This window comes from Choloepus didactylus, chromosome 7 (genome assembly GCF_015220235.1).
Source record: "Choloepus didactylus isolate mChoDid1 chromosome 7, mChoDid1.pri, whole genome shotgun sequence".
NCBI classification, from domain to species: Eukaryota; Metazoa; Chordata; class Mammalia; order Pilosa; family Megalonychidae; genus Choloepus; species Choloepus didactylus.
In genome coordinates this window covers 39261010-39282743 of record NC_051313.1, presented here as the reverse complement: position 1 = coordinate 39282743, position 21734 = coordinate 39261010, and the positions used below count along the sequence as shown (strand labels likewise).

The 21734-nt window shown below is 42.4% G+C and overlaps 1 protein-coding gene across 2 annotated transcripts in view; it reads left to right on the top strand.

Moving 5' to 3' along the window:
- The first annotated feature begins 13608 nt into the window (after positions 1 to 13608).
- The window catches only part of SLC16A10 (solute carrier family 16 member 10), a 167131-nt gene continuing 159005 nt past the window's right edge, over positions 13609 to 21734 (top strand). For both annotated transcript variants that reach the window (XM_037842584.1, XM_037842583.1), the window contains exon 1: positions 13609 to 13942. In XM_037842584.1, coding sequence (XP_037698512.1) covers positions 13609 to 13942 — 334 coding nt within the window. The remainder of the gene's footprint in view (positions 13943 to 21734) is intronic.

The window sequence follows — 21734 nt, the reverse complement described above, 5'->3', positions numbered from 1 at the left end:
TTTTCACCAGCAAGTTTTTTTTTTTTTTAATGAATAAAATAGATCAGGATGTGTTGTCTTTGTAAAAAATTACTTTGTTAACTTTTGTTCCAATTTGTGTCGAGTGTGTATATGTGTGTGTATTCTGGATTATGACATCAAATGTATTTTTAACTGCAAGTCACAGTAAAAAGTGTTTGGAAAACACAGAGATCTAGGATTCCTGAGATTCCTTCACCTTGAAGTTTTAGTCTTCCCTGTGTCTGCAGAAGGCTCTTCTTTGGGATTCACCTCTCTAAGCGGTTTGGGAGAACAAGTTTTCATGAGGTCACCCCACATCCTGGAGGGGTGAGGCAGTCTTTGTTTATATTGAGCCTGTGGCCTGCAGAGCCCCTCAGAAAGTGAGCTGAGGATGGCTGTAGTATCACTGAGCCATGTTGTCAAACAATGCTGATTCCATGACACAATGTGGGCTTTTACAAACACAGACACCATTTCTTGCAGGTTGTATGCCCTTTGGTTTTACTATGGTGCTTTAGAAGAAATTCTTGCATTAAGCAGATTAATAATCAATAAGATCCCTTCTTTAAAGATTACATTGTATGATTCTATGACTATAAAATTTCAAGGAATATTTATAACTGAGTGCGGTCGCAGTTGATTCGTTTGGGGGGGGGTGGCGGCCGGTTGCTAAATCCTAGGCTCCCAGGATTGCTCGGAGGGTACCGGCGGCGGGGGCTCTTTCCCGGAGGCGAGGGCGAGGCGGGGGACTTGGCCAGGTCCCCGGCGGGGTGGCGTGCAAAGTATGGAGGGTGGCGAGAAAGGAACAGGCGGGACACGGTTCTTTTAGGGTGAAGAAGCCAAGAGAGAGAGAGCTTTATTAGGGGAGAGTACAAGCTTATATCGGGCGTTTAGAGGGCGGGGTAGCTGTAGAGGTTAAAGGCTTGGATTGGTTCTGAGAGGGCGCGGAGGTTGATTGAAAAGGGGCGAGAGTTGCTCCGGTAACGGTGTCTGGCAACAATGTATGCGCACTGGTGGTGATGGGAGTTGCACTGGCAACGGGGAGTGTCCGGGCAAGATAAGGGGGTGGGGAAAAGGCGGTTCCCTCCGGCAAGCCTCCCCTAACAGTGGTATTTTGGGTGAGGAAATGGGGCCTGCCTCTGGCCTCACTTTCCCAGGCCCGGGGGGCTGCGGAGGGCGCTGTCGCCCGTGCCCACCACCCTCCCCAGGGGCTGATCAGGTCCCCCAGCCCAGGCCCGCCAAGTTGAAGCACGTAATCAGTGTCCCGCATTTCCCCCTTCTTTTCTAATTAAAGGAAGAAGCTTACCGGAGAGGCCCGCTAAGGGATGAGGGAAGGGGGAGGCCGGGGAGGGGAAAAAGGGGTTGACGGTGGCTCAGCGAGGCTGGAGCTCGGCGTTGGTGTGGCGCCCGGGCGCTCGACAGGGGCCTTGCTGCTTGCGGGATGGACGAGGGTGGGGGGTTTAAAGTTGGAGGTTCAGAGAAGCTGGAGCTAGAGGTTGGTGCGATGTTCAGGCGATCGAGAAGGGCCTCGCGGTCGGCGGGTTGACCGGTGGCGGTGAGGTCGCGGAGGGTTGGTTGTCATCTCGGAGTAGGGAGCGTCAGAGGTGGCGAGTCGCTGGTACTGGACTTGCACGAACGAGGAGAAAATAGCATCCGTTTGTTTTCTTACAAGCTGGACAATTCTGCGGATAATGCAGGGTCCTAAGGTGAGAGCTAGAATAATCATTAGTAGGGGGCCGAGGAGAGGGAGGAGGTAAGGGAGGAGGGGGGTAAAGATGTGGGACCAATAGCTGGTGGCTTCACGGTCTCTTTTGCGTTGTTCCAGTCCCTCTCGGACCTTTTTTAGGCTGTCCTCGGCGAGACCTGTGGAATTGGCATATACACAGCACTCTTCTCCTAGGGCGGCGCAAAGGCCTCCTTCTTTGAGGAGGAGAAGGTCGAGACCTCGGCGGTTTTGGAGCACTACCTCAGAGAGGGAATTGACAGAATTTTTAAGATGGGAAATAGCGTCTTGTAGGTGACGAATGTCCTCGTCAACAGCCGCCCGGAGGTGAGTTAGGGCGGAGCCTTGACTGGCTAATGCAGCGATTCCGGTGCCAGCACCTGCAAGACCTAGGAGGGAGGTAATCGTGAGGACGGTGATGGGCTCTCGCTTTTGCAGTGGGGCAGAAGCTGCAGTTGTTTCCAGGCGGAGGAAGAAGTCTTCCTCGCTATGGTATAGGACCCTAGGGATGAGGACAATTAGGAGGCAAGTTTCATTAGTTGTATTGAGGGTTTGCACGTTAAGGCAGGGGGTAAGCCCTGTAGAGGAGCAGAGCCATTGGGAGGAGTTATGAGGAATGAGAAATTTTGCAGAGCTGCTGGGAGATGAGTAGTCGGCGCAAGCTGTGAGGTTGGGAGAGTTACTTGAGCGAGGGCGGATGCACTTTCCTGTAAAGGAGACTGAATGAAAGGTTAGGGGGATGGCAGAGGTATTCCAATTGCATTCCGAGGGGCTGTCCTCTGTGTTTTCTGAAAAGGAGAGGTTGGAGGCAACTGGCTCATACAGGGGGGAGGAAGTGGAGAGGCAAAGCCAACAAGAGGAGGTAAGATTGGGGTTGGAGGAATTCATTGAGGTGAAGGCCGCTTGGATAAGGCCGAGGAGGGGAGAAGAGTAGCGAGAGGAGTAGCGAGAGGGGGGTAGAGGAGGTCGGGGTGGTGGGGTTGGCGATGCGTTGTTTGCAGCTGAGGTGCGGTTTCCAGATGTGCTGCTTGTAGTTGAGGTGCGGCTGGAGGGCTTTCGAGCGCAGGTTTCTTCGACTCTGGAGACAAAGGTGGCGAAAGGCTTACTCGGCTCCTGGAAGAGCTTGGTGAATTTATTAGGCCGACAGGCAGAGCAGTTGGCAAACGCTCGTAAGGCGATTCCCCAAAGGATAGGTCAAAAGGTGGCAGGTGCATTAATATAGGCAGATGCATTTATAAACGCTCCCGTGCCTAAATAGGCTTCGGGGTGATGATAGACTCCAGTGGCTGCGTCTTGCTCACTTTGCTTAGTTGCTTCCGCCTGGAAGTGAGCACGCCAATCAACAAACTGGCCGGGGTTAAGAATGGAATGGGCAAGCGAGGCCCAGTCTTGGGGGATGCAAAAGTCCATGCCGAAATCCTGCAGTATTTGGGAAGCGTATGGGCTACCTAACCCGTCCTCCTTGACGGCCCTGCGAAGCTGTTTGATAGTATCAGAGTCAATGGGATACCAGTCATACGGTTTCTGTGGTGTGGGGGTAAGGTTAAGAGGAAAGCAGCGAAAGGCACGAGAGAAAGGAGGACGCGCTTGCAGAGGGCTTGGCGCGGGAGTGGGGGTAGGGGGAGCGTTGCCCCAAGGGTTGCCTTGAGGTGTAGAAGGCAGCCAGGGGTTGTTAGTCGGCAGGGTGGGAGGAGCGGCGGCAGCTGCCGGTAGCGGCTCCGAGGGGGAGCTCGCCGGAGGGGGAGGCGGAAGTGGGAGGCCCCAAGCGTCGCAAGACGGCGGCGCGGTGGGAGTGGCTAAGGCATAAGATGGTGGACTAGCTCCGCCCTGTGAAAGGGCGGGGTCTAAGGCATAAGATGGCAGACTAACTCCGCCCTGTGAAAGGGCGGGGCCTAAGGTGTAAGATGGCGGACTAGCTCCGCCCTGTGAAAGGGCGGGGCCTAAGGCGTAAGATGGCGGACTAGCTCCACCCTGTGAAAGGGCGGGGTAAAGCGCATGCGGTTTCCGGCCCGGCTTAGGGCTGACGTCATCGCCGGAGCACTTCCTCCCCTCGATGGAAGAAGAAGGAGGAGGAGGAAGTTCGCCATCTTGGCGAGGCTCAGTGTTATTTTGTTTTTTGGGAGTCACTTCGAGCGCGTTGTTAATCTGCTCGACTAAGGATTCTGTGTCCGAATCGTGGCCTACATTAGTATCGCTGTCTGAATCTGTTGACTGGGTTGATAGGGCCTCCTTGGATTTAATGGGGCCTCGATCAGGGGGGAGGGAGCCTTGAAGGCAGGAGCGGACGGTTATTAAGGTGGGGAGCAAGCCGGGAGGGAAGCGCTTGCTCTCATGTTCCATGGCGTTGGTGACCCGATCAATAAGGCGATCATAAGTAACAGGGTCCCAAAGATGGCAAGTGGTGAGCCATGGGTTAAAGGGCAGCAGGAGGTCCCAGTATACTTGCAGCTGCCGGACAGACACCTTACAGCGATGTGTGTCTAGGAGACCAGCCAGAGCACGAACTTGGGGTGCTTGGCGTGCAGATAGACGATTACCCATAGCAGAGTGAGAAAAGAAAAAAGGGGGGTTGATTATTGAGTAAAGAAAATGAGGTAAACCGTGGTCGCGAGGCCGAAGGAGACGGCGAGAATAGAAGGCAGGAGCCTCTAGTAGCGAGAGCAGTTTGGGGTGGGGGGGTCGCAAAGAGGCACACTGCGCTAAACAAAGAAACAAAGACACAGAGGACCACAGCAAAGTAATGGAGGGGAAGAGGGAAAGCTACTGGAGGAAGAGTGTTAGGAGGAATGGGGGGACATAGGAAGAGAAGACGAAAGGTAGTCGGGGGTAAGAGTTAGGTTAACGCGGGAAAGGAAGAGCGGCCCGGGCGCGGAGCGGCGTGGGAGAGGCGGCTCCGGACGTGGAGCGGCAAGGGAGAGGCGGCTCCGCGGGGCGGCGAGGGAGAGGCGGCCCTTACTTTGCAGGTGAGGAGAAGGGGAGCTGGAGAGGCGTCCGGGCGAGCGGGTGGTTTTACTGGACCGCTGCGTGGAGAGGACTTTTAATTCCAGGTGCCCTACGTTGGGCGCCAGTTGCGGTCGCAGTTGATTCGTTTGGGGGGGGGGGTGGCGGCCGGTTGCTAAATCCTAGGCTCCCAGGATTGCTCGGAGGGTACCGGCGGCGGGGGCTCTTTCCCGGAGGCGAGGGCGAGGCGGGGGACTTGGCCAGGTCCCCGGCGGGGTGGCGTGCAAAGTATGGAGGGCGGCGAGAAAGGAACAGGCGGGACACGGTTCTTTTAGGGTGAAGAAGCCAAGAGAGAGAGAGCTTTATTAGGGGAGAGTACAAGCTTATATTGGGCGTTTAGAGGGCGGGGTAGCTGTAGAGGTTAAAGGCTTGGATTGGTTCTGAGAGGGCGCGGAGGTTGATTGAAAAGGGGCGAGAGTTGCTCCGGTAACGGTGTCTGGCAACAATGTATGCGCACTGGTGGTGATGGGAGTTGCACTGGCAACGGGGAGTGTCCGGGCAAGATAAGGGGGTGGGGAAAAGGCGGTTCCCTCCGGCAAGCCTCCCCTAACAGTGGTATTTTGGGTGAGGAAATGGGGCCTGCCTCTGGCCTCACTTTCCCAGGCCCGGGGGGCTGCGGAGGGCGCTGTCGCCCGTGCCCACCACCCTCCCCAGGGGCTGATCAGGTCCCCCAGCCCAGGCCCGCCAAGTTGAAGCACGTAATCAGTGTCCCGCAACTGAGGACACTCATTTCAGCAACAACAACAATTGACCAGCCCTCCCTGGTCATCTCCTCCACAGCCCTCAGGGCCCTACGCTGCTGGGCAGTTTGTGAGGGGTCGAGCTAGGACTGAACCCCAAATCTCCTTCCTCCAAATCCCTTTTCAATTCCACCCTATCACATGGAAGGGGAATTATTGTTTCTAAGTGTAAATTGTCAAATGAGTTTTTTCTTCCCATGACAGCAAATTTAATCCCATCCAGTACACCGCAATACATGTGAGCAGGGCCTGTGCTGAGGGCTGGGACTGCACTTGACGGCTCTTTGTTGAGCAGCTGAGCTTTGGGGGCACTTGGTATAGATGGGGAAAAGCTTGGGGAGCCACAGGCCACCAAAAAGACACTTTCCTCACATCTGGGATAAGGCGGGGCAATGTTACCCTGTGCAAATGAAGCTGATTCAGTATCGAATCCATAGTTCTGATTCCACAATATTTGCAAAGACAATAGGATTAAAGAATAGTTTTCCCAAATCTCTTTATTGATACTAAAATACATCCAAGATAAACTATAGAAGGATTGAGATAAGGCTGTCACACGGATGGAGTGTGAGATGGACCAATTGGGTGTAGACACCAAGGACTTGTGTATAGGTGTCCAGAACTGACCTGCAGACAGGCCCTATGAAAGCAAGTGACTGGACCAAAGCTGTGCAGATGGTGACATGGCAGAAGCTCATCTTCTGATTCCAAGTGCTCTTGCCATGCTAGCCTGTGTCTTCTGTCGTGGAACAGAGGGGCATTGGGGTAGCATAGCTTGCAGACATTTGCTCCAAAGATTTTTCAACCTTTCAATCTGACCTAGGCTCCCCTAACTAGGCTTTTGATAGTCATTTGTTTTGTCACACACACTTTTCCCCCTGGTAAAATAAGGTACTGAGTAACCCGTAAGAATATTCAAGTTATCCCAACAATCCATGAAATTACATTTAAAAACAATATCCCACTGCTCAATTAGTTTTATTGTGAGTTTGCTTTGACTGACTCATTCCCCAGGATTCCAAAGAAATAATTAGGCTCTGGAACACAAAGATCTGAAAACCAGATGCTGGGCCCACGTCACACCCTCCAGGCTGAAGGTGCCCAGACTCCAGCCTGAGAATGGCCAGCACCTACCTGGCTCGTCTCTGTCTTGTCTTGCAGAAACACATCTGCCCAGAGATGCAAGAGGTTGACGGAACATCCACAACATTAAAACTGATGCACAAACAACAACAGCAACAACAACAACTGATGCACAGTCTTTTGCTTTTAAACATTTAGACAGAAACCAAAATATTTGAGGACAGAAGTTATTGCATCAGAAGTTGTATTAGAAAATGGAAATGTCAAAGTTATTTTCAATTAGAAATGTAAAATGGCTAAATGTGTACATACAGTTAAAATTTATCCACTTCAAATGTAGAATTTGGATTTAATGTAAACTGAAAATAATAAAAAGTTTTCTTTAAGGCTTGTATCAATTATCTTAATCTAGTAGAGCTTGCTTTACTATCAAAGTTACACCAAAGTTAAATTTCCTTTTTTTTTCTTATCATTTAATTATAATTGAAGCACTGTATTTAAATTTCTCCGGATTTCTCAGAAATACCATCCACTAGAGCGGTGGGATCAGATAAATACATAAAAAATTAATTGCTTTTTACTGTGTTAGCATAACCTGTTAGAAGGGGGAAAAATCACTCACAATAGCAGTGACAACTTCAGCAGCAACAAAAATTTAAAAAATGAGATGCCTGAGACTAATTATAATGAGAAACGCATGGGACCTATATGGAGAAACATCAACAAACATCAATAAGAAAAATATCAGTGTACTGGTCAAAAATGTGGTATTGATCATGAAGAGATGCTCTACAAAAAAGGAAATCAGATAGTCCATAAATATGTTCTTTCTCACTGATAAAGATTTGAAACATAAACAATGATATTTCATTTGAAACATAAATTGGCAAAGATTTAATGGCAAGATTTAAAAAATAAACATTCAGAACCCTGGGGTATGATAATATGGGTGTTCTCATATAGTGCTGATGGAATTGTAAACTGATAAACTTACTCTAAAATATAGCAATATGTTTTGGGGTGGAGGGTTTAAGATAGCCATATGTTCTGTACCAGCTATCCCACATCTAGAATTCTCTCTTTAAAAATTATCAGAGATGAAAAGATTTATGTGTAAGGATGTCTATTTCAGTATTATGTATAATAGTATAAAATTTGAAATAATTTATATGTGTAACAATAGGGAAATGATTAAATAAGTTGTGGTACATCTCTAAAGTAGAGTGCTTTACATCACTAAATGTCATGTTTTTTAAAGAGTATTTAATAACATGGGAAATTATTTACGATATATTACGTTAAGTAAAAAATTGCAGGTTACAAAATTGAGCTTTTCTATGATTCTGATTTTGTTTTAAAAATGCATAGGAAAAAATTGACTGGAAGGAAATACAATGGCTGTGGCTTTGTGAGCAAACTTGAAAGTCCATAATATCTTGTAATTGATAGGTAACTTTGTTGATGTACAAATCTGAGTCACATGGATGCTTGAAGCTGACTGGCAGCAGAGCTGGTATTTAGTAAGTGATTCTAGCTCCTTGCTGGTGTTATTATCTCATTGGGCTTCTCTATGCTTCACTCATCATCTTGGATGCAGCAATTTTTATTAAAGGTTGAAAAGAGTAATTTAATTTTTTTGGTGCAATGATACCACATTTTATAGGAAAAATGTGCTACAAAGGTATTTACAAAATGGATTCCATAATTTGATAAATATTTTAACAAATACATTAAAGGAGGTTGAGTCGTGTGATAATAGATGTTTTAAAAATTGTTTATTTATGGTCTTTGCTATAATGAACATGTATTACTTTTGTAACTGAATAGGAAACACATATTATTTTAAAAATTTTGAAAAATTTCCATCTGAAAATATGGTACCAAATTTGATGTCCTCGAGTTCATGCTTTGTGGCTCTTTAAATTATTTTTTAATTCCACTCAATTTAGTTCAAGTATTTGTTGTGCACCTACGCTGTGCTTTGTGCTGTGTTTTAAAGATTCATGAGATAGCATTCGACCTGTCTGAAAATTCCTACTCTAGTTAAGGAGACTGAAAAGTACTCCACTGACTGTGAAAAATGCTATGAATAAAATATGGAAATCTAGAAGGATCAGAAGGATCAGTAAAGGCTTTCCAGAGGTGACTTTCAGTTTCAAGTTGATTCTTGAAGACTGAGATTTCGGTGTTCAAGAAAGAGGAAAGACAGTCATTTCAGAAGTGGGGTCTGCAGAGAGGCATGGAGATGTTTATGACCTATACCTGCAATGAGGAGCAAGCCTTAAGGCTGGAGAATAAGGTTTGAGCAGGTATAGGGTGGAAGATAGGTAGGCTGGAGCAGAGTTTATTGACAGAGACACTAGTTAGGAGGTCATTGCAATGGCCCACGAGAAATGATAAGGAAATAATACGGAACCAGCAGCTGGGGTAGAGAGTAGGGGGTCAGTAGTCAGAAGACCTTCTGGAACTAGAGTTGACTGAATTGTATTTAGGGGAAACAGGGAAGAGGTGTAACAAGGAGGAGCCCCAGGTTTTGAGCTTGCACTGTTGGGAGGATTAGGGGGAGTACTAGAGAAGAAGGAGGTTGAGGGGATTTCTGAAAGAGAGGTAAGGTAGTAAAGGTCAGAGAGTTAATTCAGTCTCATTTCTAAAATGCAGATTTCTGCAACAAATTCCTTAACGTCTATATCATATATACAAGTCAATGTTGAAGAATCTCTGTGCTTACGCCTTTAACCAAATTATTCACAATAAGGTTTCTAAGTTGTGTTTTTTTTAAAAAAAAAAAACACTTTCATTTTATCATAGCAGTTCAGTAATATTCCAGCTTCATATAGAATAATCAGCATTATAGTGAGATTCCTATTTTATGATTTGGAGAGTGGAGACATGGAAAGATTAGGCTTTAATATTTGTCCATAGCCACTAACGCAATAGCAAAGCTTCTGTCAGTCATTAGATTTAAAACATTAATGAAAATGGCAGCAAAGCAGCCTGTATCATGTATTGAATCTACTCATAGTGTTACTGGAAATCCATGTGACCACATATTTAGCACTTTAGCATTTAGTATATTCAATTTAACTTAAATATTTAATGAACACCTATGTTGGACTGGACTAGATGGAGAAAATTTCTTGGAGAATGGAAAAGGGTTAATATTTAGCCAAAAAACACAAGAATGTCCTAAACAGGAAAGGCTGACATTTCTGAATAAAGAGTCAAATAAGGATATTTTAGTTAATAAATAATACTCTTAATATAAACTACCTTATATGAATGGAAGGTACTGTTGTCATTTAAACTTAATGAACAATTATATCTTTTAATATTTTATAAATCCTTTTAATCTGATGATCTCAAAGCCCTTAATAAAAATGAACTCATTAAAGAAAATGCCATCACTCATTAAAGAATATGTTAGACGTAAACAGGTTCATCTTTTCAGATGAAGAAGCCAAGGCAAGAGGTCAGCCCAATAACACAATGTGAGTTAGTATAGACAGAAATAGAATGCAGTTTCTCTCGACACCCAAAACTCCTTCTTTCAGTAGCTTATTGATATTTAGAACTAAATACTCTTTTATAAAATATTCAAACAAGAAAATTTGATTTCAGTTTTTCTAGAATTAATTATCTTTTTTATGGAGCATAGAAACCTAAAGTAATACTTTAATTTTAATGTTTAAGGCACTTTGTAATTGACAAAGTGCTTTCATTCCACATCATATCTTCTTTCCTTTTACCAACTTAGAAATTTGAGTTGGTAGAAGGAAAGAAGGAAAATAGAGGAGATGAAAAGCAAAGCCAATCACTGGACTGGAACTTCAGTTTTTATTGGTAAAACTTCTGCATACACCCATCACTCAGTGTTCTGGAAGAATTACTTTGCTCTGGAGTAACTGAGCAAACCTTGCCAAACAGATCAAGTTAGTAATGAGGAAAGTTTGTATCAGGTTTTGGTAAGTGGTGCCTCTTCCTATTCTTAATTGTGAGTTGTACAAAGAGTGACTGGTGGAAAATTAAAATTTTCTCTTAAGGAATAGACAACAACATAGACAGGGATGTCTATGTCCTCATATTTAGATACTTTTTCATTTTAAGTTCCTGACCTGTGATTTTTATGATTAAATAAAAGTTGCAAATTTTAAAAAGATAAACATTCCCTTGAATTATTTTTATTCCAATAAAATTTTGGTGGTGGTGAATCTTTGGAAATAAACATTGACAACATCAATAATAATTATGATAATGATAATAACCACTAACAGTTAGAAAGAGTTTGCTGTGTGCCAGGCACCTTGCTAAGAAGGGCAATAGCATTTTAATCCTTTAAATCAGAGCTGCTCCTAAATCAACCCTCTTTGAGAAGTGTCAAACTTTAATCTCAAAATTGGATACACTGCATAATGTTTAGAAATAAAGTCGACACATGAATAGGAAAGAATTTTGATAATGAACTGTATATTCAAAAATAACATTACATAGTGTACAAATATATATAATAAAATGAAACTAAAAAATAAACTATCATGTTTATTACACTGTTGTGCATATATATATACATTTTTACAAGGATTGGGTTATGATATACATTTTCTTTTTAAATAAAGTTTATTTTTTAGAAGAGTTTTAGATTTACAGGAAAAATTGTGAAGATAGTACAATAGGCTCCCATAACCCCCACATCCAGGTTCTCCTATTATCAACATCTTACATTAGTTTAGTACAATTAATGAACAAATATTGATACATTATTATTAACTAAAGTCCATACTTTACACAGATTTCCAAAGTTTTTACCTAAAATCCCTTTTCTGTTCCAGGATCCCATCCAGGATACCACATTACATTTAGCTTTCCTGTCTCCTTAGGCTCCTTGTTTTTGAGGATAGTGACAGTTTTGAGGAGTATTGGACAGGTATTTTGCAGAATGTCCGTCAATTGGAATTTGTCTGATATTTTTCTCATGATTGGACTGGGTATATGGGTTTCGGGAGGAAGACCATGGAGGTAAAGTGCTATTTTCATCATGTCACGTCAGGGATACATACCATCAACATAGCTTATCACTGTTCATATTGACTTTGATCACCTGGCTGGGGAAGAGTTTGGCAGTTTTCTGCACTAGACGTTACTCTTTTTTTTCTCCCTTTTCATATTATACTCTTTGTAAGGTAGTCACTCTGTGCAGCCTAAACTTAAAGAGCAGGGAGGGCTCACTTCACCTCCTTGAAGGTGGAGTGTCTACGTAAAATATTTGGTTTCTTCTGCACAGAAGAGTTGTCTTTTCTCCCCCATTTATTTATTTATTCAACCACTTATTTATATCAGTATGGATTTAGGGACATTTATTTTATATTTTGGGTTATAATCCATTTATACTCTTTTTTTAATGTGATTTCTTTGCTCCCCAATATATGGTGCCAACTTTCTAATCAATAAATACAGATACTAAACATCATCATTTTTAGAGGTTGCATAGCATGTATTTCATCAATCCTTTACTGATGCACAATTTTGCTTCCAATTTTTTCCCTGCTTCCAACAATACTGGAATAAAATCCTTGTACATTTACTTTGTGCAACTGTATGACTATTCTTTAGTTAACTATTCTTAGCCTATCCCTGAGGCATATAATCCTTGAGCCATACTCTGCTTGCCTTAGCTTAGCTGTTTTTTCCTACATGGAATGCTTTTCTCCTACCTTTGCCCACTGAAGTCCTAAGTATGACTCAGGATTCAGTTCAAAGGTTCTTTCTAAGAAGCTCTTCTCCAGTGCTTCCAAGAGAATTTAATGGTTCCCTCCCACCTCACTGTTATATCTGAATTACAAAATATCACCTGGGTCACCTCTTATATCCCAGGATTCTGTTTTTCCTACTAGTTTCATTTGTGTAATCCCTGCATTCTCCATGAGTGGCGGGACACAAGGTAACCAGCCTTTTTTTTTTTTTACTTTGATTAAATGAAGAATTTGAGTGATTTAGAAATTAAGATCACTCAATATTGCTTAACTAGTGCACAACTTCTTTCTTTTACATACATTGAAACTCCAAGACAGAGGAGTTGAATATAGGTTTACTTTTTGCTGAAAGTGAAAATAACTGTATTGTAGCTTAAAAATCAAGTTACCTAGCTGCTAGTCAGTAACGTTTGTTAGTTGATGCCTTTGGATATTACAGTCTGTGTCTTCCAAAATGAGCATTTTCAATGTGCCAAGTATTTATAGGAAACTGTATATGAATGCAGAACTGAACTGAAGTAATTAAATAAGTCCTCTGGTCCTTCCGACTTCGTTTTTAAGTAAGCAAGTAGCATAATGTAACATATATGTTATAATTAGTAATAAGTAGTGAATACTGTAAAATAAAACAAAACAAAGACACAACGTTAGATTGGTCTTGACGCTGGGCCAGCGAGCTGAGGTTAAAAAAAAAGATCCCATACTGCTCTTCTGAAGACCAACCCTGCTCGCCCCTTGGAAGAGATGCGCCCTTCTGTTAATACTTTAAGCCTGGGTGACATACACGTTTGTAACTCCCTCTGTATAGGAGGAAGCCCCAAGTCCGCGCGCGCGCAGACACAGACTTAGGGACGCACTAGCCCTCACCTGAATCCGTGCGCCGCGGGGGCGGGGCGCAGGGAGCGCGCGGGCGCAAGGCGGGGGAGCGCTCCAACTGCCTGGGCCCCGCCTCATCTCTCCCGACGCCCAATCAGCTGAAGGATTTGGGGGCACGTCCCGCTGGCGGCCACGCCCCCAGCCTGCCGAATTGGGGGGTGGGGTGGGGTGCCTTTAAGAGCCGGCCGCACTGCTGAGGGCTCCACGGGGGTTGCGGGGCTGTGAGCTGCCGTGGTCAAGTGTTGAGCCCTGAGTCGCTCCGGTACGGCTGTCACCCTCACGTCCGCGCCCTGCGCCATCCGCCCACCCGCCGGGGGCTCCACCGCCCTCGCCTCGGCCTCACTAGCCCGCCCGCCCGGCACTCGGCAGCTATCCCGCGCGTCCACAGTGAACTTGCGTCCCCAGCGCTCCCCCAGCGCCCAAGGGGTCGTCTCGGGCCATGGTGCCCAACCAGGAGGAGCCCGCCGCCGCGCCGCGGACGAGCGAGGGGCAGCCGCTCGGCCCCGCGCCCACGGGGGCCGCTCAGCTGCCCGGCCCGGGACCCTCAGATGGCCCCGAGGCGGCCCCCGAGAAGGTGGAGGTGGAACTGGCGGGGCCGGGGGGCGCTGAGCCGCCTCAGCCCCCCGAGGGCGGCTGGGGCTGGCTGGTGATGCTGGCGGCCATGTGGTGCAACGGGTCGGTGTTCGGCATTCAGAACGCCTGTGGGGTGCTCTTCGTGTCCATGCTGGAGACCTTCGGGTCCAAAGACGATGACAAGATGGTCTTCAAGACAGGTGAGGCTCCGTGTTCGCAGCGGTCAGCGGCCCCCGAGCGCATCCCGCGTGCGGACCGTGTGTCAGCGCCTGCTGTGTGTTTCCGTGCGTGTGAGCGGTGGGTCTGTCCAGCTGGCAACCGGAGTCTGCCGCTCCCGGGGCCTCGGTGTGCTTTTCTTTGTATTGACTCCAGATGCAGGGACTGTATCTGTTTGGAATCAAGTCGCAGAACTTTGCTGAGGTCTTCTTCCTTTCCGCTTTGCAGAGTAGGCGGTGAGTCCGCAGTAGACTTGCCTCTTAATTTTTGAAAACAAACACGAACCTGCCACCCCTTAGCAACATCGCACTGTCATTTTTACCGTCTCTTTCGTGACCGTGACTGTTGAGTTGTTCATCTGCCTCCGGGTTTGCAGGGGGTTTTGCAGAGGGGTGTGCTTTGGGGGTGGGGCTGGGGTAGGGGTGGCGAGATGAAAGAGAGTTACTCCAAGGTCACGGGCAGTGAGGGAATCCTGCTACAGCTACTGTTTGTGTATTTTTGCACTCTGTGCTAAATATAGAAAGCATAGAAGGCAGTTGGATCAGGCACTGGGAAGAAGGTGAGGGATCGCCCCTTCCTGTCGTTGTGTTCTTTGATATTTATTTTATTATATGGTTAACTAAATGTAAAAGGTGCAGACTCAGCCTCACCCTCCCCGCCCCCTTCCCCCTCTCCCCGTGGAGTGTGATTACTAGATCTCTTGATTGATGAGGCAGAAAACAAATCCACACCCTCAGTATAACACTTACATACATTATTTCACTTGATCCTGCCCGGCAGGTGTTGTCAGCCCTATTTACATGAGAAAACTCCAGCTCAGTGAAACCAAGTGTCTTAGTGAGTAAGCAGAACGGAGATGGAACATACATTTTCTGACTTTGAGGACCAAATGATTTCCACTACTACATCAGACTCCTGCCATTTAGGGAACTTCATAGGATTAATAGTGTTTTTTAAACCTTAATTTCTTAATTTTTTTAGGGTGAATATTCCTTAGGTCTTTAGTGTGCATACAAGGATTATGTAGGACTGTAATAACAAATTCTAAGCCAGAGGTAGTGTTGTAGATTTTAAAACCTTATATAAATATTATTATGCTATATGTATCATTCTGCAACTTGCTTTTCTTCTACTCAACCTTGTGGTTTATCCTCATAATACATGTAGCTCGAATTCTTTCCATTTTAACTCTTCTATGCTTTTCCACTGTATGGATGTATTATAATTTATTTATGCATTCTCCTTTTAATGGGCATTTAATATGCTTTCAAACTTATTATAAACAATGCTGCAGTGGATATTCTTGTACACTGTCTTCTTGTACTGTGAATATGGTACCATATTTAACCTGGAATTGCTAATCTTTAAATAGCTATTGGAGCTGTTATGTTGGGCAGGTCAGAGGGCTAGGGAGGGAAAAGCTCAAGAAGGAGGTAGAAGTGACTGAGTTAACATTTTAAGACTAGCTTCTGTAGCATTCTTACCTGGGAAAACCCTGGAGTAATTAAGGTTGTTAATGTAGTCAAAGCAACAACAGTCTTTTGTTTACCACTGTTTTTGCAGACACAGATGGGTAGATCCATAGATATCTGTGGGGTGTTTATTTTTTTCTTCCCTCTTTCTCTCCTTTTTTCTTTTGAGAGGGAGAGAGTGGGCAACTGCGGGAGAGAGACAATAAATAGCTTTGCCAGGGATCAGAGTTTTGCAGTGGTAAAACTTCTACCCAACCCCCACCCTCAAAGTTCCTATTGGCTACAGTAGCTCAATACTGGGGAGTTGAGGGTGAGGGAAGGGAAAGGAATCTGGTTTGTCACTTGAACTCTAAAACTCCCTATTTTCAATTTCAATGAACATCTTTCTCCATGTACTCAGTTAAAGCCCTGACACCTCTTTCAGCCACTTTTGTGTAAGTGCGGGTGTTTATCGTAGAAACAGTATGTGTGGGTGTCAAGCATATACGAAGTTCTACTTCTTTTCTATGTGAGTGCCATGTTTGATTGTACCCATGCATGAGCTCAGGGGTAGGTGGGGACTGAAAAGCAGCCTGTGCTCTGGGTGCCCTTTAAGCCTTTTATCTAATTCCTCCAAAGGGGCCCTATGCACTTGTAATGTCTCTGTGTAACACAAGTTGAAATTGAACCAGTGGCTCTTACTCAGGCACTAGGTAATATAGACACAATTCATAAATTTTAAGGACCGAGGAAGAAACAGATTAAACTGCAGCTGTGAAAAAAAGAATGTTGACAAGATAGTCTTTAAGCTAATTATTGTTGAGAATTATATATAGATGCAACGGTTTCATAAAGTTTATCATCTACAGCAGATACTCAAGTATTCGAGGAAAATACCTGCTTTAAGGTTTGACTGTTCAGGCTTTTTCATTTTGTTATTCCAGTGCTGAGTCATCTGTGATCAAACATGTAATCTTGTTTTTTTTTCCTTTTTTTTTTTCCTTTGTAATTGGTGTATTAAGGAGACATTAATACATTTTAAGAATAGCTTCAATTCTGATATCCACATTTAAACATGTGAATATATGATGATTTTTAAACATACGGTTAAAGCCATTCCTCATAATTTAACAATAAATTTCAGTTACTTTGGAGCATAAATTGAATGATTTAAAATAAGAAGTAAGCCTGTAAGATACCTAAAGAACACCTTCCTATCTCATACATGCAAATTAGTTCTCTTCCATGTAAAGGCCTTTTCACTTTAATTTCCAGCTCCTGAAACCACTACTCTGGGCCAAAGAGAAGGGTAAAAAAATGTAACCAGGACTGATATATATAAAGAATATACAGTCTTCAGATAAACTCCAAAAATATTTGGAATTCATTCATTTAAGGCTTTTATTTTTCAAAGTTTCTTTCCATTTTCTATTACCTCATTCATGATTGATAATCCTGGCATTAGAGGCAAGTAATTCCATCTCCATGTTTTCATTTGCTTTTTCATAGTAAGTGATTAGCCCAAGGATGCACAGGGAGGTGGTGGTGGAATGGGAACCTGGGTTTTCAAATGGTAGTTCACATTTCTTGAGTTCTTTCCATGTGGCAGGCCCAGTGCTAAGCACTTTACATGCATTCCTACATAAACCTTACTGCAACCTCTTGTTAAGGTTTTTTGCTGTCTTTTCAGGTGTATTAAGGCAGGTTTGCAGAGTTTAAGCATTGGAGCCAGGTTTTAACACCAGGCTTATCGTCCAGAGGTTTCTAACCATTGGTCATATTGCATTGGCTAGATAACGTTGTATTAATTCAACATTCTTTATGTTGTTGATTAATTCAAGCGTCAGTGATTGGTTGAGTATTCTACCAGGCAGTAGGGTCCTGGACTTGATCTTATCTTACTGTCAATAAACAATATCCAATTATTAACATCTCATTGAAATTAGAACTTTGAAGTATAGAGATACTGTGTGGAGAAACAAGATAATTTTACATGGTATTCAAACAAAAGTCGGGGGTTTTCTTTGAAGAACCATTTATGATCCAGAGAGTATTCCTTTTAGGCTGATCCATTGCAGAACCACATTTCCAGGCAGAAGTGAAGAGAAGCCTGTCGTAGGCTCACTTTTTAAATTTCAAATGAGATACTACCCTTTAGGATATATACAATGTTGGAATTAAGTTCTTTTGAACCAAGACAAGTGATATTATCAATGTTGAAGTCTCTCCTCACTCTACTCCAACAGCTTTATGTTTATATATATATATATAATTTTAATTTTAAATTTTTTATTTTGAAATACTTTCTAACTTACAGGAAATTTACAAAAAGGATACAAACCCTGTACAGAGAACTCCAACAAATCCCTATCCCCCCAGATACCAAGATCCACCAGTTTTGCCATTTTGCCACATTTGCCTTATCATGTTATCTATCCATCCATCAATCTGTCAGTCCTTCTATCTATCCATCTGTCTCTCTATCAATCCATTTTCTGAGCACTTGAGTGTAGGTTGTATATATCATATTTCTTGAACATTAATACTGCCATGTACATTTCCTAAGTAAAAGGATATTCACTTATGAATCCACCTTAAGTGCAGTTATCAACTTCAACTTCAACAAATTTAAAATCAATATAAAGCTTACAGTCTATTCCAATTTTTTTCACATGTCCAAATAATATTCTTTTGAGCCTTTTCTCTTCCCTTGTTAAATCCTGTCCAGGATCATGTATTGCCTTTGTTATTGTCTCTTTAGTTGCTCTGTTTTTGGTTTTGTTTTTTTTTTTAATTCATTTTATTGAGATATATTCACATACCATGCAGTCATACAAAACAAAGCATACATTCAATTGTTCACAGTACCATGACATAGTTGTGCATTCATCATCAAAATCAATCCCTGACATCTTCATTACCACACACACAAAAATAACAAGAATAAAAATTAAAGTTAAAAAAAAACACTGGGTGCCTTTGTTTGTTTGTTTGTTTTCCTTCCCCCATTTTTCTACTCATCCATCCATAAACTAGACAAAGGGGAGTGTGGTCCATATGGCTTTCCCAGTCACATTGTCACCCTCATAAGCTACATTTTTATACAATCATCTTCAAGATTCATGGGTTCTGGGTTGTAGTTTGATAGTTTCAGGTATCTACCACCAGCTACCCCAATTCATTAGAACCTAAAAAGAGTTGTCTATATTGTGCCTAAGAGTGCCCACCAGAGTGACCTCTCGGCTCCTTTTGGAATCTCTCTGCCACTGAAGCTTATTTCATTTCCTTTCATTTCCCCCTTTTGATCAAGAAGATGTTCTCCATCCCATGATGCCGGGTCTACATTCCTCCCCGGGAGTCATATTCCACGTTGTCAGGGAGATTTACTCCCCTGGGTGTCTGATCCCGTGTAGGGGGGAGGGCAGTGATTTCACCTTTCAAGTTGGCTTAGCTAGAGAGAGAGGGCCACATCTGAGTTGCTCTGTTTTTAAATTTTTTATTGTGGGAAGACATATATACAGCATAAACTTTCCCATCTTAACCACTCCAAACATACCATTCAGTGGGATTAGTTACTTTCACTATGTTGTGATACCCTCACCCCCTTCCATACTAAAACTTTCCTATCTCCCCAAACAGAAACCCTACACTCATTATGCATTAATTCTCCACTCACCCTGTCCCCTGCCACTGGCAACCTGTACTCTATTCTGTCCCTATGAGCTTGCAGAGTCTCTGATATTTTCTTTGTAGTACTATGGGGCTTGAATTTAACAGCTTAAATCTGTAACAATTTTGTATCCTTTGATACTAACTTAACTTCAATAGTAAACACAAACCATGTGCCTGTATCCCTTTATATACCCACTTTTATATAGTTCTTGTCCCTAATTACATGCTTACACATTTTGAGTCTAAAACCACTGATTTATCATTAAATTTTAGGTATTTGCCTTTTAGATCTTGAAGGAAGTAAACAGTGGAGTTATAAACCAAAAATATAGTAATACTGGCATTTATATTTACCCCTATTGTTACCCTTACTGGCGTTCTTTATTTCTTCATGCTGCTTCCATCTACTGTATGTTGTCCTATGAAACTCTCTTTTAGCATCTTTTGTAGGGCTGATCTAGTGGTGACAAACTCCCTCCGCTTTGTTTATCTGGGAATGTCTTACTATCTCCCTTGTTTTTTTCCCTTCCTTTTTTCCCCTAGTTTTTATTTTTTTTATTAGAGAAGTTTTAGGTTTACAGAAAAATTATATTTCCCATCATGCATCCAATTTTCCCTATTATTAGCACTTTACATTAATGTGGTACCTTTGTTACAATTGATGAAGCAATATTATTATAATTATATTATTTACTGTAGTCCAAGTTTACATTAGAATTCATTGTGGTGTACAGTCCTATTTTTTTAAAATTTTATTTTAGTAACATATATACAACCTAAAATTTCTCCTTTAGTGCATTCAAATATATAATTTTTTGGTGTTAGTTACATTCACGATGTTTTGCTACCATCATCACCATTCATTATCAAAATTTTCTGTTGCCACAAACAGAACCTCTATACCAATTAAGAATTAACATCCCATTCTTTACCCTCTCCCCAGCTACTGGTAACCTGTATTCTAGATTCTGACTCCGTGAATTTACTTATTCTAATTATTTGATATCAGTGAGATCATACAGTAATTGTCCTTTTGTGTCTGGTTTATTTCACTCAACATGATGTCGTCAAGGTTGATTCATGTTGTTGCATATATCAGAACTTTATTTCTTTTTATGGCCCAGTAATATAACATTGTATGTATAGATCACATTTTGTTTATTCATCTGTTGATGAGCATTTGTATTGCCTCCATCTCTTGGCAATTGTATATAATGCTGTTATGAGCACAGGTGGGCAAATATTTGTTCAAATTCCTGCTTTCAGTTCTTTTGGGTATATATTATACCTAGACATGTGATTGCAAATCATGAGACAGTTTTACATTTAACATTCTGAGGAACCACCAAAGTGTTTTCCATATGTCTGTACCATTTTACATTTCTACCAACAATGTTCAAGCATTCCTATCCTCTCCAACACTTGTAATCTTCTGTTTTTGTAACAGCAACTGTTCTACTGGATGTGAAATGGTGTCTCATTGTGGTTTTGATTTGCATTACCCTAATTGTGAATCATGTTGAGCATCTTTTCATGTGCTTATTGGTCATTTGTTTATCGTCTTTGGAGAAATTTCTGTTGAAAGTCTTTTGCCTGTTTTATAATTGGGTTGTTTGTCTTCTTGTTGTTGAGTTGCTGGATTACTTTATATATTTCAGATGGTAAACTCTTGGCAGATATGTGGTTTCCAAATATTTTCCCCCATTCTGTAGTTTTTTTTTCTGTTTTTTTTGACTTTTTTTTCATCAAAAAAAAGTTTTTAGTTTTGATGAAGACTATTCTTTTGTTGCTTATACTTTTAGTGTAAAGTAAGAAACCGTTGCTTAATACAAGGTCATGACGACATTCTCTATGTTTTATTCTAGGGGTTTTATCATTTCAATTCTAATATTTAGATCTTTGATGTATTTTGAGTTAATTTTTGTATATGGTAGAAGGTAGAGGCCTACATTCATTCTTTTACATAAGGATATCCAGTTCTCCCAGCATCATTTGGTAAAGAGACTGTTCTTTCTCCTTGAGTGGACTTGGTACCCTTGTCAAAAATAATCTGCCATAGATTTGACAGTATATTTCTGAACTCTCAATTCAATTCCATTTATCTGTATGTCTGTCCTTATGGCATTACCATGCTATTTTAATTACTTATTACTTTGTAATAAGTTCTAAAATTGGGAAGTGTGAGATATCCAACATCATTCTTTTTCAAGATGGTTTTGGCTGTTTGAGGCCTCTTTCCCTTTCATATAATCTTGATGGTTGGCTTTTCCATTTCTGCAAAGAACGCTGTTGGAATTTTGATTAGGATTATGGTGAATATGTAAATTGCCTTGGGTAGAATTGACATGGTAAGGATACTTAGTCTTCCAATCCATGAACATGGAGTGCCCTTCCATTTATTTAGGTTCTTTGATTTCATTTAGCAATGTTTTGTAGTGTTCCACATACAGGCCCTTTACATCCTTGCTTAAATTTATTCCTAGATATTTGATTCTTTTAGCTGCTATTGTAAATGAATTTTTTCTTGATTTCCTCTTTAGATTGTTCATTACTAGTGAATAGAAACACCACTGATTTTTGCATGTTGACAATACCCTGCCACTTTGTTGACTTTGTTTATTAGCTCTAGTAGCTTTCTTATGGATTTTTTCAG